General features: G+C 39.2%; 2 protein-coding genes across 9 annotated transcripts in view; both read left to right on the forward strand.

The window, feature by feature from the left end:
• The window catches only part of LOC134484003 (cytochrome P450 2C7-like), a 301,184-nt gene that overhangs the window by 263,621 nt on the left and 22,096 nt on the right, over nt 1-15,467 (forward strand). The gene's annotated exons all lie outside the window — the stretch shown is intronic.
• LOC100911718 (cytochrome P450 2C6-like) overlaps nt 1-15,467 on the forward strand; it is a 46,592-nt gene that overhangs the window by 2,425 nt on the left and 28,700 nt on the right. For 6 of the 7 annotated variants that reach the window (XR_010061283.1, XR_010061284.1, XM_063280353.1 and 3 more), the window contains 2 exons: nt 829-989; nt 2,054-2,230. Coding sequence is in view for 5 of the 7 variants with exons in the window: in XM_063280353.1 (XP_063136423.1) it covers nt 829-989; nt 2,054-2,230 (338 nt within the window). In the remaining 2 variants the exon portion in view is untranslated. The other variant, XM_063280359.1, reaches the window with a different exon arrangement.

A 15,467-nucleotide genomic window follows, 5' to 3' on the forward strand; every position in this document is an offset into this window, starting at 1 on the left:
TTGTGTTTTGAGTTTTCCATCCTGTTAGAGTACAAAGCATCAAAGGATCTACTGGCATTACTTTACAACAGCTTTTATTTTAATTTTCTAATGAGTTCCATTCTTAGCGCGAACATAACTTATTTATTGCTGATCATTTTAGTACAGAAGAGTTGCTATTGATAATGGTGGTAGTGACATCATCTACATCTATAGATCCCAAACCAGATGATATTTGTTTTCATTTTGTGGACCTACTTTCATCTCCCCAAATTCACTGATGTGGCAATGTGTCTTGAATGCTCGTTTTCATAGTCCTGGTTAATTATGAGTCAAAATATAATTTCATTCCTTGGCTATGTAATAGAATTTCATCATGATTTGAAAAATTATCATAATTTCATTTTATTATGTTTTGTATGCTTTAAGAAATTACACATGACAGTATTAATCTTCAAACACAAAGAACTTACTAAAATGACTTGTATAAGTAACCTTGAACTGTTTTCATTAACAACATCTCATTTTTGCTAAGTATATTACATATCTGTCTTCTGTTGTGTAAACCATTTCTCTCTGTATTCGCTGTTTTAGCTTAGGTGATGAACAGATCTTCAATTGCTATGTGAATGCTACTCACCCCTGAAATACCTTTCACAGAACAGTCAAGTTATCTGCTTAAATTATGAAGAAACTTGTCTTTAAGTACTTTCTCCAAAATAAAATGAAGACTGAAAATCTTATTTTAGTGAAGTTTAAAATTTCTCCAGGATTTTTATCTATTTACAAAGATAAAGTGCTCTCTTGGTATATTTTAATAACATATTGCAATTGTTTCCCATTCCTCAGGCTCACCCTGTGACCCCACGTTTATCCTGGGCTGTGCTCCTTGCAATGTCATCTGCTCCATTATTTTCCAGAATCGTTTTGATTATAAAGATCAGGATTTTCTTAACTTGATGGAAAAACTCAATGAGAACATGAAGGTTTTGAGCAGTCCCTGGACACAGGTGAATAAAATTCATCTCCTCCTGGAAACTTGTGACTATTCTTTCTCTCAGGTCAAATTACAAGGGGACTAATAGTGATGTAATGATACACATGACCTGCCTAGAGTAGTATGGATAGGACCTCTGCAAGGGAGGTCTACATCCTTTGCTTAACCAACAGATAAACAAAGCACAAATGCCAAGATGGCTCAAGCTACTTAGCTTCCTATGTGATGTTATTTTTAGTCATTGACTTTCAGAGAGCTTTTTCTACAAATTAATCCATTGATTTTTAGAAAGAAATTCAGTCACTCATAAAAGAATATTCTTGCATTACTCACAAGTTCTTGTACTGTGAAAAGTTAAGACCTACTCATTTCAGTATTTGGCATAATTGCTCAGTGTAGACAGAAAATAATCTGCTAAAGGAAACTTTGGATAATGATACAGGAAGCACTGAAATCATTGGAATATTTGCTGCTTTATTTTGGATCCTCCCTGACATGGGAACAAGAAGAAATGGTGGTATGAATGGTTGTATGGTGTGTAGGTCACTAATGTGACAATCTTTCCATGTGAGGAATTAGCATCTCCTGCTCTCTTTCTATATTGTAGTTATGGACCACAGAGAAGTAAATAAAGGTGTATAATTTTTGTCCAAGCAGCTTTAGAGACCCACACAATTCTATACTTTCACTTCATCTCAGAGATTGGCTGATTGAAAAGCTTTCTGCAGTAAATTATTTACCCTATTTTCTTAACATATACTGGCATCCAGAATGTATGGATTACACTACTTTATATCATATGATATTTAAACTTTGCAGGTAAAATTGAATTATTACTGAATGTGGAAAATTCACTATGAACCAGAATTATATGAGCAGGATTTTCTTCCTCAATTCTTCTATAGCATAGAGTTTATATATAATATTATTATACTAAAATGGAACAACTCTTTTTCAAGGTGAACCTAAGCCATATATGTAACTATAAACCAAATGAGAATTGCTGGATTATAGTATGTATGTATTTCTTTACTATACATTATGCATTTAATAAATCCTTGGTGTTTTTCCATGTAGTTTTGCAGTTTTTTCCCTGTTTTAATTGATTATTGTCCGGGAAGTCATACGACATTAGCTAAAAATATATATTATATTAGAAACTACCTTCTGAAGAAAATAAAAGAACATCAAGAATCACTGGATGTTACAAATCCTCGGGACTTTATTGATTATTACCTAATTAAGTGGAAGCAGGTAAAGCATTTATATATATTCATTTATTTCATTTTTCAAGTAAATTCACAGTCACTGAAAACTTATTTGCCAGAGCTTTGAAAAGCCTCGGTTCAGTATCATTTGAAAACCAACCTGAATAGTTATTGAGCCATGAAAGTACAATATGGATTCAGGAACAAATAAGGGGAATTGGTTAATCAGAACACATTGACAGTTATTTCACCACAAAAAGTAACATAACTGAGGAAAAAGACAATATGAAGTGCAGCAGAGATGTAAACCGACTCAAATCATGTGATAAAGTATAAGAAATTGTGAATAAATAAGCTTTGTATTTTTTCCACTGCTTTTCCAAATTCATGCCATTATGGGATTTTCATTTATTATTTATTTAATATATTATGTAAGAAAACTATTCATATACAATTATCATTTTGTGCCTTAAGCATTTTCTGAAATAGGAAAGAGATTTTAATTTTATTTATTTTAATTTTTGGTTTTGTTTTATTCTTTAATTTTTTTTAGGTTTTTTTCATCTTTATTAACTTGAGTATTTCTTATTTACATTTCGATTGTTATCCCCTTCCCGGTTTCTGGGCCAACATCCCACTAACCACTTCCCCTCCCCTTCTCTATGGGTGTTCCCCTCCCCATCCTCCCCATTACCATCCTCCCCCCAACAATCACGATCACTGGGGGTTCAGTCTTGGCAGGACCAAGGGCTTCCCATTCCACTGGTGCTCTTACTAGGCTATTCATTGGTACCTATGCAGTTGGAGTCCAGGGTCAGTCCATGTATAATCTTTGGGTATTGGCTTAGTCCCTAGAAGCTCTGATTGGTTGGCATTGTTGTTCTTGTGGTCTCAAGCACCTTCAAGCTCTAAAAGTCCTTTCTCTGATTCTTTCAACATGGGTCCCGTTCTCAGTTCAGTGGTGTAATGATGGCATTCACCTATGTATTTGCTGTATTGTGGCTGTATCTCTCAGGAGATCTACATCCGGTTCCTGTCAGCCTGCACTTCTTTGCTTCATCCATCTTACCTAGTTTGGTGGCTGTATATATATGGGCCACATGTAGGGCAGGCTCTCAATGAGTGTTCCTTCTGCCTCTGTTCTAAACTTTGCCTCCCTATTCCCTTGCAAGGATATTCTTGTTCCCCTTTTAAAGGAGTGAAGCATTCACATTTTGGTCATCCTTGAGTTTCATGTGTTCTGTGCATCTAGGGTAATTTGAGCATTTGGGCAAATAATCACTTATCAATGAGTCCATGTGTGTTTTTATGTGATTGGGTTACCTCACTCAGGAGGATTTTCTCCAGTTCCATCCATTTGCCTATGAATTTCATAAAGTCACTGTTTTTGATAGCTGAGTAATATTCCATTGTGTAGATGTACCACATTTTCTGTATTCATTCCTCTGTTGAAGGGCATCTGTGTTCTTTCCAGATTCTGGCTATTATAAATAGGCTGCTATGAACATAGTGGAGCATGTGTCTTTGTTATATGTTGGGGCATTTTTTGGGTATATGCCAGAGAGGTATAGCTGGGTCCTCAGGTAGTAATGTCCAATTTACTGGGGAACCTCCAGACTGATTTCCAGAATGGTTGTACCAGTCTGCAATCCTACCAAAAATGGACTGTTCCTCTTTCTCCACATCCTTGCCTGCATTTGCTGTCACCTGAGGTTTTGATCTTAGCCATTCTCACTGGTGTGAGGTGAAATCTCAGGGTTGTTTTGATTTGCATTTCCCTTATGACTAAAGATGTTGAACATTTCTTTAGGTGTTTCTCAGCCATTCCGCATTCCTAAGCTGTGAAATATTTGTTTAACTCTGAACCGCATTTTTTAATAGGGTTATTTGTCTCCCTGCAGTAGAACTTCTTGAGTTCTTTGTATATTGTGGATATAAGGCCTCTATCTGTTGTAGGATTGGTAAAGATCTTTGCACAATCTGTTGGTTCTTGTTTTGTCCTAACAACAGTGCCCTTTGCCTTACAGAAGCTTTGCAGTTTTATGAGATCCCATTTGTTGATTCTTGATCTTAGAGCATAAGTCATTGGTGTTTTGTTCCTGAAATTTTCTCCAGTGCCCATGTGTTCAAGATGCTTCCCCACTTTTTCTTCTATTAGTTTGAGTGTATATGGTTTGATATGTAGCTCCTTGATCCACTTGGACTTAAGCTATGTATAAGGTGATAAGCATGGATCGACCTGCATTCTTCTACATGCTGACCTCCAGTTGAACCAGCACCATTTGCTGAAAATGCTATCTCTTTCCCATGGGATTGTTTTGGGTCCCTTGTCAAAAATCAAGTGACCATAGGTGTGTGGGTTCATTTCTGGGTCTTCAATTCTATTCCACTGGTCTATCTGTCTGTCTCTGTACCAATACCATGCAGTTTTTATCACTATTGCTCTGTAATACTGCTTGAATTCAGGGATAGTGGTTCCCCAGGAAGTCGTTTTATTGTTGAGGATAGTTTTAGCTATCCTGAGTTTTTTGTTATCCAGATGAATTTGAAAATTTTTCTGTATAACTCTCTGAGGAATTGGATTGGTATTTTGATGGGGATTGCATTGAATCTGTAGATCCCTTTTGTAAAATGGCCATTTTTCTATGTTAATCTTGCCAATCCATAAGCATGGGAGATCTTTCCATCTTCTGAGATCTTCTTCAATTTCTTTCTTCAGAGGCTTGAAGTTCTTATCATACAGATACTTCACTTGCTTGGTTAAAGTCACACCGAGGTATTTTATATTATTTGGGACTATTATAAATGGTGTCATTTCCCTAATTTCTTTCTCGGCTTGTTTCTCTTTTGTGTAGAGGAAGGCTACTGATTTATTTGAGTTAATTTTATTCCCTGCTACTTTGCTGTATGTGTTTATCAGGTTTAGTAGTTCTCTGGTGGAATTTTTGGGATCACTTAAATATACTATCCTATCATGTGAAAATAGTGATTTTTGACTTCTTCTTTTCCAATCTGTTTCCATTTCATCTCCTTTTGTTATCTGGTTGCTCTGGGTAGAACTTCAAGAAATATATTGATTAAGTAGGGAGAGAGTGGGCAGACTTGACTAGTCCCTGATTTTAGTGGGATGGCTTCACGTTTCTCTCCATTTAGTTTAATATTAGCTACTGGTTTGTTGTGTATGTCTTTAAATATTTTTAGGTATGGGCCTTGAATTCCTATTCTTTCCAGGACCTTTATCATGAAGGGGTGTTGAATTTTGTCAAATGCTTCCTCAGCATCTAATGAAGATCATGTGGTTTTGTTCTTTCAGTTTGTTTATATAATGGATCACATTGATGGTTTTCCATATATTAAACCATCCCTGCATGTGTGGGATGAAGCCTACTTGATCATGGTGGATGATTGTTTTGATGTGCTCTTGGATTTGGTTTGCCAGAATTTTATTGAGTATTTTTGCATACATATTCTTAAGGGAAATTGGTCTGAAGTTCTCTTTCTTTGTTGGGTCTTTGTGTCATTTAGCTGAAAGGGTAATTTTGGCTTCATAGAAGGAATTCGGTAGCACTCCATCTGTTTCAATTTTGTGGAATAGTTTGGATAGTATTGGTATGAGGTCTTCTATGAATGTCTGATAGAATTCTGCACTGAACCCATCTGGACCTGTGCTCTTTTTGGGTTGGAGACCTTTAATGACTGTTTTTATTTCGTTAGGAGTTGTGGGGTTGTTTAAATGGTTTATTTGTTCCTGATTTAACTTCAGTACCTGGTTTCTGTCTAGGAAATTGTCCATTTCCTTCAGATTTTCATGTTTTGTTGAATATTGCTTTTTGTAGTAGTATCTGATGATTTTTTGAATTCCTCTGATACTGTAGTTATGTCTCCCTTTTCATTTCTCATTTTGTTAATTTGGACACAGTCTCTGTGTCCTCTCATTAGTCTGGCTAAGGGTTTTTGTATCTTGTTGATTTTCTCAGAGAACCAACTTTTAGTTCTGTTGATTCTTTGTATGGTCCTTTTTGTTTCTACTTGGTTGACTTCAGCTCTGAGTTTGATTATTTTCTGCCTTCTACTTCTCCTGGGTGTATTTCCTTCTTTTTGTTTTAGCGCTTTTAGGTGTGCTGCCAAGCTGCTTATATATACTCTCTCTTGTTTCTTTCTGCAGGCACTCAGATCTATGAGTGTTCGTCTTAGCACATCTTCCATTGTGTCTCATAAGTTTGTGTATGTTGTACCTTCATTTTCATTAAATTCAGAAGTTCATTAATTTCTTTCTTTATTTCTTCTTTGACCAGGTTATCATTGACTAGAGCATTGTTCAACTTCCATTCTTCTCTTATTGTTATTAAAGACCAGCTTTAGCCCGTGATGGTGTGATAGGACACATGTGATTATTTTTATCTTTCTGTATCTGTTGAGGCCTGTTTTATGACTGATTATATGGTCAATTTTGGAGAAAGTTCCATGAGGTGGTGAAAAGAGGGTATATCCTTTTGTTGTAGGATAGAATGTTCTATAAATATCTGTTAAGTCCATTTGGTTCATGATTTCTCTTAGTCTGTCTATGTCTCTGTTTAATTTCTGTTTCCATTATCTGTCCATTGATGAGAGTGGGGTGTTGAAATCTCCTACTATTATTGTGTGAGGTGCAATGTGTGCTTTGAGCTTTAGTAAGGTTTCTTTTATGTATGTAGGTGCCCTTGTGTTCGTAGCAGAGACATTTAGAATTGCGAGTTCATCTTGGTGGATTTTTCCTTTGATGAATATGAAGTGTCCTTTCTTATCTTGTTTGATGACTTTTATTTGAAAATTGATTTTATTTGATATTAGAATGTCTATTCCAGCTTGCTTCTTCAGACCATTTGCTTGGAAAGTTTTTTTTCCAGCCTTTCACTCTGAGGTAATGTCTTTCTTTTCCTCTAAGGTGTGTTTACTCTAGGCAGCAGAATGCAGGGTCCTCATTGCGTATCCAGTTTGTTAATCTATGTCTTTTTATTGGGGAGTTGAGTCCATTGATGTTAAGAGATATTAAGGAATAGTGATTGGTGCTTCCTGTTATATTCGTGTTTGGATGTGAGATTATGTTTGTGTGCTTTTCTTCTCTTTGTTCTGTTGCCAAGACAATTAGTTTCTCGGTTTTTCTAGGGTATAGCTTGCCTCCTTATTTTGGGCTTTACCACTTATTATCCTTTGTAGGGCTGGATTTGTAGAAAGATATTGTGTAAATTTGGTTTTGTCATGGAATATCTTGGTTTCTCCATCTTTTTTATTGAGAGTTTTACTGGATACAGAAACCTGTGCTGGCATTTGTGTTTTCTTAGGATCTGTATGACATCTTTCCGGGATCTTCTGGCTTACATAGTGTCTGGTGAGAAGTCTGGTGTGATTCTGATAGGTCTGCCTTTATACGTTATTTGACCCTTTTCCCTTACTGCTTTTAATATTCTTTCTTTGTTTTGTGCATTTTTTGTTTCGACTATTATGTGATAGGAGGATTTTCTTTTCTGGTCCAATCTACTTGGAGTTCTGTAGTCTTCTTGTATGTTGATGGGCATCTCTTTCTTTAGGTTAGGGAAGTTTTCTTCTATGCTTTTGTTGAAGATATTTACTGGTCCTTTGAGCTGAGAGTCTTCACTCTCTTCTATACCTATTATCCTTAGGTTTGATCTTCTCATTGTGTCCTTGATTTCCTGTATGTTTTGGACCAGTAGCTTTTTTCGTTTTATGTTATCTTCGAATGTTGTGTCAATGATTTCTATGGAATATTCTGCTCCTGAGATTCTCACTTCTATCTCTTGTATTCTGTTTGTGGTGCTTGTATCTATAGCTCCTTATGTCTTTCTTTGGTTTTCTATATCCAGGGTTGTCTCCCTTTGTGCTTTCTTTATTTCTTTTATTTCCGATTTTAATTCCTTTGCCTGTTTGATTGTGTTTTCCTGGAATTCTTTCAGGGATTTTTGTGATTCCTCTCTATATGCTTCTACTTGTTTATTTATGTTTTCCTCAGTTTCTCTAAGCGAGTTCTTCATGTCTTTCTTGAAGTCCTCCATCTTCATGGTCAAATGTGATTTTAAATCTAGATCTTGCTTTTCTGGTGTGTTTGGATATTCAGTGTTTGCTTTGGTGGGAGAATTGGCTCAGATGATGCCATGTAGTCTTGTTTTCTATTACTTGTGTTCCTGTGCTTGCCTCTCGCTGTCAGGTTTTCTCTGGTGTTACCTTGTTATGCATTTCTGAGAGTGGCTAGACTGCCCTATATTCCTGTGTGTCAGAAGTGTTGTAGCCCTGTTTTCCTGTTTTCTTTCAGCCACTTATGGGAACAGAGTGTTCTGCTTTTGGTGTGTAGTCTTTCATGTGTACTGGTCTTCAGCTGTTCCTGTGGCCTGTATACTGAGTCCACCAGGCAGGTCTCTTGGAGCAGAAAAGTTGGTCTTACCTGTGGTCCCCTGGCTTGAGTTGCTCGTGGGGGGGCAGCTTTTGAGCTCTCTGTTAGGGCAGCAACCAAGAGGGCCTGTGCAGCCTTTTCCTCAGGCCCCATGCACCGGGGTCACAGATAGCTTTAGGTGTTTTCCTCTGGAGTCAGAAATGTGGCAGAGTGTAGTCTCTTCTGGCTTCCCAGGTGCGTCTGCTCTTCTGAAAGTTTAGTTCCCCCTCCCATGGGATTTGGGTGCAGAGAACTGTTGACCAGTTACCTTCAAGTCCGGCTGGTGTCTGGACTGCAGGGAATCTGCCATTCGAGTGCCTCTATCTTCAGGTTCCCAGAGGCCGTATACAGTTTCCTCTTGGGCCAGGGATGGACAGTATTCATGGTTTCTCCCACCCTGCAATCTCAGGAGTGCCCACCTGTCCAGGTTGTGAGCTCTCTCTCCCAAGGGGTTTGGGAGCAGGGAACTCTGGGCAGGGATCAGTGGGGTTGTGGCTCCAGGTAAAAACCGGAAGTGTCCAGTCCCAGAGGAATTTTGCCTCTGTGTGTCCTGAGTCTACCAGGCATGTCGCTTGGAGCAGAAAAGTTGGTCTTACCTGTGGTCCCTCGGCTGAAGTTGCTCATGGGGGGCTGCTTTTGAGCTCTCTGTGATGGCGGCAACGAGGAGGGCCTGTGCTGCCTTTTCTCGGGGCCCCTGTGCAAAAGGATCCCAGATTGAATTAGGTGTTTTCCTCTGGAGTCAGAAATGTGGGCAGAGTTTAATCTCTTCTGGCTTCCCATCCATGTCTGTCCCTCTGAAGGTTTAACTCTCCCTCCCAAGGGATTTGAGTTCAGGGAGCTTTTGATCAGATCCCTTCGGTTCTGGGCGGTGTCTGGACTGCAGGGGACCTCTTTAATGTTTTTTACAGTCCAGTTTTTATCTCCCTCTCAGTCTGCCTTCTGATTGTTCTTCATCCTATATTTCAGCAGTGCCCCTGTCTCCAATAATTTGTCCCCAACAGCATCATGTCACTAGATATTCACTCTTCCTGGAGCCTCAATTCTCTCAAGGGTTAGGTGTATCTTCTCTCCCTGAGGCTAGACCAGGTATTCCTCTGCTGTATATGCACTGGGGGCTTCAAATATGCTGGTGTATGCTGCCTTGTTGGTGGCAAACAAGGAAGACCTTGGGAGTCTAGGAAGACTGCTGGTCCTCCTATGGGGTTCCCCTCTTCCTCACTTTTTTCCAACTTTTCCGTAATTTGACCACAAGGGGACATAGCTTTTGTACTTCAGTATCCTGTAAGTATCTCCATCTGACTCTTTCAGCTGCTTCCTCAGCCTCTCAGACAGCAGCCATGCTAGGCTCCTGTTTGCAAATGCACCACAGTATCAGTAATAGTATTAGACCTTGGTGCCACCCTTGAGCTGGATCCCAATTTGGGCCTGTAACTGGACCTCCTTTCACTCAGTCTCTTCTCCATTTTTGTCCCTGCAGTTCTTTCAGACAGGAACAATTCTGGGTCAGAGTTTTTGACTGCGGAATGGCAACCCAATTCCTTCACTTGACATTCTGTCTTTCTACCTGAGGTGGACTCTACCTGTTCCCTCTCCAACTGTAGGGCATTTCCTTTTTTAAAAAAATTTACTTGTTCTTTTATTTATTTACATTTCAAATGTTATCCTCCTTCTCAGTTTACCCTATTCCCCTGTATGAGGTAGCTTCCCCACCCACTGATTCACTCCCAACTCACTGCCTTAGCATTCCCCTACACTGGGATATCAACCCTTCATAGGACTAAGGGCCTCCCCTCCCATGGATGCCAGATAACTCCATCCTCTGCTACATATGCAGCTGGAGCCCTGGGTCCTTCTATGTGCCTTCTTTCATTGGTGGTTTAGTCCCTGGGAGCTCTGGACTGTCTAGTTGGATGATATTGTTGTTTTTCCTATTGGCTTGCAACCCCCCTCAGTTACCTCAGTCCTTTCTCAAACTCCCATGTGTGTCAGTCTATGGTGGTCTGTCATTCAGTCTCTTCTCCATTCTTTATCGTTCTATTTCCTTTAGCCAGGAGCAATTCAGGGTTAAATTTTTGAGAAGGGTGAATGGCTCCATCCACCACTCAGGGATGTGCCTAACCTCAGGATATCGTCTCTACAGGTTCCCTCTCTCTTTTTTGGGGTGGTGGTGGTATTTCAGCTAATGCCATCCCTGTTGTGTCCTGGGAGCCTTTGTTTTCCTGGCATCTAGGACTTTCTATAGCCTACCACCCAGTTCTCCATCTTCTATTGCTACACACCTCTGTTCAATTTCCTGATCCTCTGAACATCTCCCCTGTCTCCTTCCAAACCTGAGCCTCGCCCCCTGTTTTTCCTCTCCACCTCCACTATTCCTTTCATGTTCCTCTAACACTAAACCTCCTGTGATTACTTTGCTCCCCTTTTTAAGTAGGACTGAAACATCCATACTTCGGTCTTCTTTCTTCTTGAGCTTCAATGGTCTCCGAGTTGTGTAGTCGGTATTCTAAGATTTTGTCCCAATATCCACTTGTCAATGAATACATACCCTGTGTGTTCTTTTGTGACTGTGTTAACTCACCCAGGGTGATGTTTTCTAGTTCTGTGAATTTCATGAAATCATTCTTTTTAATGGCTGTGTAGTACTCCATTGTGTAAATGTACCACATTTTCTGTATCCATTTTTCTGTTGAGGGACATTTGGGTTGGTTCCATTCTCTGGATATTATAAATAAGGCTATGATCATAGTGGAGCATGTGTCCTTGCTATATATTGGAGCATCTTTCCGGTATATACCCATGAGTGTATAGCTGTGTCCTCAGGTAGTTCTATGTCCAATATTCTGAGGGAATTTCTTTTGGAGTCCTTCCCTTTTTGTCCCGAGACTCTCTCACCTCCCAGATCTCTGGTACATTCTAGAAGGTTCCCCTACAACCCATCTTCCAAGGTTGCATGTTTCCATTTTTTTTTATCTGACTCTCAGGGCTTTAGTCCTGTTTCCCCCAATACAAGATAATGTTTCTTCTTTTGCCACCTCAGCTTCTTTCCCAGCCTGGTCTCTTCTTCCGTCTGATCTCCCGCCTACCACGATTGCTTTCTTCTCTCTGCCATGTTGATTGAAGCATGTTCAGTTGTGCCCTTTGGCTTGTTAGTTTTTTGAATTCTATGACTGTATCCTGGGAATTTTGTACTTTTTGGCTAATATGCATATATTAGTGAGTACATGCCATGCATGTCCTATTGGGTCTGAGTTACCTCACTCAGGTTGCCATTGTTGTTAATAGGTAAATAGTATTTCATTGTGCAAATGAACCATGTTTTCCTAACACATTCTTCCTTTGGGGGACATATGGGCTGTTTATAACTTCTGTTTGTCACACAGAAGGCCACTATGAACATAGGGGAAGACACACCCTGTGGCATGGTGGCACATCTTCTGGGTATATGCTGGGTCTTCAGGTAGATATATTTCCAATTTTCTGAGGAACCTGCAAGTTTATTTCCAGAGTGGTTGTGCCAGTTTGCAATCCCACCATCAATGGAGGAAGGATCCTTTTCTCCACATCATTGCCAACATGTGCTGACACCTGAATTTTTGATTTTAGCCATTCTGATTGGTGTACTGTGGAATCTCAGGGCCATTTTGATTTGCATTTTTCTGATCACTGAGGACTTTGATCATTTCTTTAAGTGATTCTCAGGCATTCGAGATTCCTCTTTTTTGAATTCTCTGTTAAGTTTTATACCTCATTTTTGAATGTGTGTTTTTTTTTTGTTTTTTGGTGGTTAGCTTTTGAGATTTTTGTATATTTTCAATACTAACCCCTATCAGATGTCAAGTTACTGAAGATTTTTTTCAATCTGTTGTATTTCAATTTGTCCTAATGACAATGTCCTTGTCTTACAGAACTTTTCAGTTTCATGAGGTCCCATTTATCAATTCTTTATATTAGAGCCTGAGCCATTGTAGCCATTTTATTTAGGAAATAGTCTCCTGTGCACATGAGTTCCATGCTCTTTCCCAATTTCCATTTTCATACATTGTACATTCAAAGTATCTTGTTTTAGGGTTGAGTTGCTTGACTCACTTGGACTTGAGCTTGTGTAATGTGACAAATATTGTTTTTTTCTGTCTTCTTTGTCAAAGATCAAGTGTCTGTAAGTTTGTATTGGTACAGGGACAGAAACACTGGTCAACGGAATAGAATTCAAGATCCAGAAATAAAATTACAAACTTACAGACACTTGATCTTTGACAAAGAAGACAAAAAATATACAATGGAAAACAGACAACTCCTTCAAAAACTAGTGTTGGTCTAACTGGCAGACTGTATGTAGAAAAATGAAAATAAAAAAAAACAATATTTGTTGGGATTTTACTGGGGGTTGCATCTAATCTGTTGATTGCTTTGGTAGTGTTATTTTGTTAATTCTACCAATTCATGACCATAGGAGATCTCTCCATTTTCTGAGATCTTCTTTGATTTCTTTCTTGAGAGTTTGTTTGTTTACTTATTCTTTCTTTCTTTCTCTCTCTCTTTCTTTCTTTCTTTCTTTCTTTCTTTCTTTCTTTCTTTCTTTCTTTCTTTCTTTCTTTCTTTTTGCACTCCAGATTTTATTCCCCTTGTGATCCACTCCCTGGGAGTTCTACATCCAATACCTGCTCCCTGTTTCCCGATACTCCCCACCCACCAGTTTCAAGAAAGATGTCACCACCGTACCCATCCCAACAGACCTCTAAACTTCCTAGGGCTTCCAGTCCCTTGAGGGTTAGATGCATCTTCTCTGACTTAACCCAGACCTGGGAGTCCTCTTCTGTATATGTGTTGGAGGTCTCATCTCAGTTGTTGTATGCTGCCTGGTTGGTGATCCAGTGTCTAATCTCAGGGTCCCAAGTTAATTGAGGCTGCTGGTCCTCTTACAGGGTTGGCCTCCTCTTTAGCTTCCTACAGCTCTTCCCTAATTCAACTGGAGGGTAAGCAGTTTTTTTTTCCATTGGTTGGGTACGCATATCAGCACCTGACTCTTTCAGCTGTTTGTTGGGTCTTTTGGAGAGAAGTCATGGTAGGTCCCTTTTTGTGAACACCCCATAGGGTCAGTAATGGTGTCAGGTCTTGGGCTTCCCCTTCAGCTGGACCCCACTTTGGGCCTGTCACTGGACTTTCTTTTCCTCAGGCTCTTCTCCATTTTCATCCTTGCATTGCTTTCGGACAGGAAGAATTATGGGTCAGAGCTTTGGTTGTGTGATAGCAACCCCATCTCTCATTTAATGACCTGTCTTTCTGCTGGTGGCGAATTCAATAATTTCCTTCTCCCCACTGTGGGGCCTTTCATCTAGGGTATCTGCCCTCTCTGATTCCAGAGAATCACTCACTTCCCATGTCTCTGGTACATACTAGAGTGTCCTCCCAACCTCCTACCTCCTGAATTCACCTGTTTCAATTCTTTCTGCTGGCCTTCAGTGCTTCAGTCCTTTCACCCACACAATATAAGATTAAGTTACACTCTCCCCCAACACCTATCTCCTTTTCCCAACCTGTAGGATATCAATTTGTCTTATTGACTATGTCTGATGCCTTACAGAAGCTTTCTAGTTTCATGAGGTCCCATTTATCAATTCCTGAATTTAGTGCATGAGCCATCGGAGTTCTCATTAGGAAATTTCTGCCTGTGCCAATGAGTTCAAGGCCCTTTCCCCTCTTTATGTTCTATTAGATTCAGTGTATCTGGTTTTATATTGAGGTCTTCAAAACACTTGCACTTGAGCTTTGTGCATCGTGACAAATATGGGCCTATTTGTAATTTTTTACATACAGACATCCAGATAGAATGGCACCATTTAATGAAGATGCTTTCTTTTTTCCTTTGTATATTTTTGGCTTCTTTGTCAAAGATCAAATGTGCTTAAGTGTGTCGTTTTATTTGCACATCACTTCTCTGCATCCTATCCTCTAATTCTTACAGCTTTTCTACCACTTCTTAGCAGGAATATGGGATTAATAAAGGGCTGAGTACACGGACTCTTATTTTTTGCACTTTTATAATACACACATCTCTGCATAGACTTCTAATCTGTAAACAGAAACTTATTGTACCTAAATTTATAACAGCACAAGTTTATGTACACACACACACACACACACACACACACACACACACACAGTAGTTGAACATTATGACCATTAGCATTATAACATCAGTAAGCTGTAACCTCGGGTTTTTGGCTTCTCCATCCATGGGCTTTTAACCAGCAACACATTTCTGGGTACTAAATTCCTTGCTGCAGGCTTTAAAACTAATCCAAATGTAGTTGGGTATCTTGTAATACTCATAGTTTTATTTACCAGTGAATATCCAAGATGGTGACGTTATATGACCACTGATATAGACCAGAGGTTCCAGATGCAGATTAGGGATAGGATTTGACCCTGGGTAAGGACCGCAGGTGAGGGAGGAGTTTCTCAATCTTTGGTAGTGGAAGCTATGGACCTGAGTGGAAGTATCAGCTATTCTGGACTAAGGCACACATAGAGTGGCAGTTGAACAACTCAGTACAAGTTGCATTGAGCCAGATAAATCTGAGTAACTTAGAAAATGTGCACAATAGTAAAACTGTAGATGGGAAATTGAAAACTACCTAACCAAATTAAGCTAATGAGAAGTAAGTATAAGTCAGTCTTATTAGCTTTACTGCTATCAACACTTTGTATTTAGGACTTATGAACAAGCAACCAGGGTCACAAATTAATTTTATTTGTAATAAAATGCCAAGACAAGGTAGTCACTTTATTATTTGTAGTATAGGACTACTAATTATATGGAATGTGTGCCTGCAAACCTGACATATGTATATGGGTGCAT

Source organism: Rattus norvegicus, chromosome 1 (assembly GCF_036323735.1).
Source record: "Rattus norvegicus strain BN/NHsdMcwi chromosome 1, GRCr8, whole genome shotgun sequence".
NCBI lineage: Eukaryota > Metazoa > Chordata > Mammalia > Rodentia > Muridae > Rattus > Rattus norvegicus.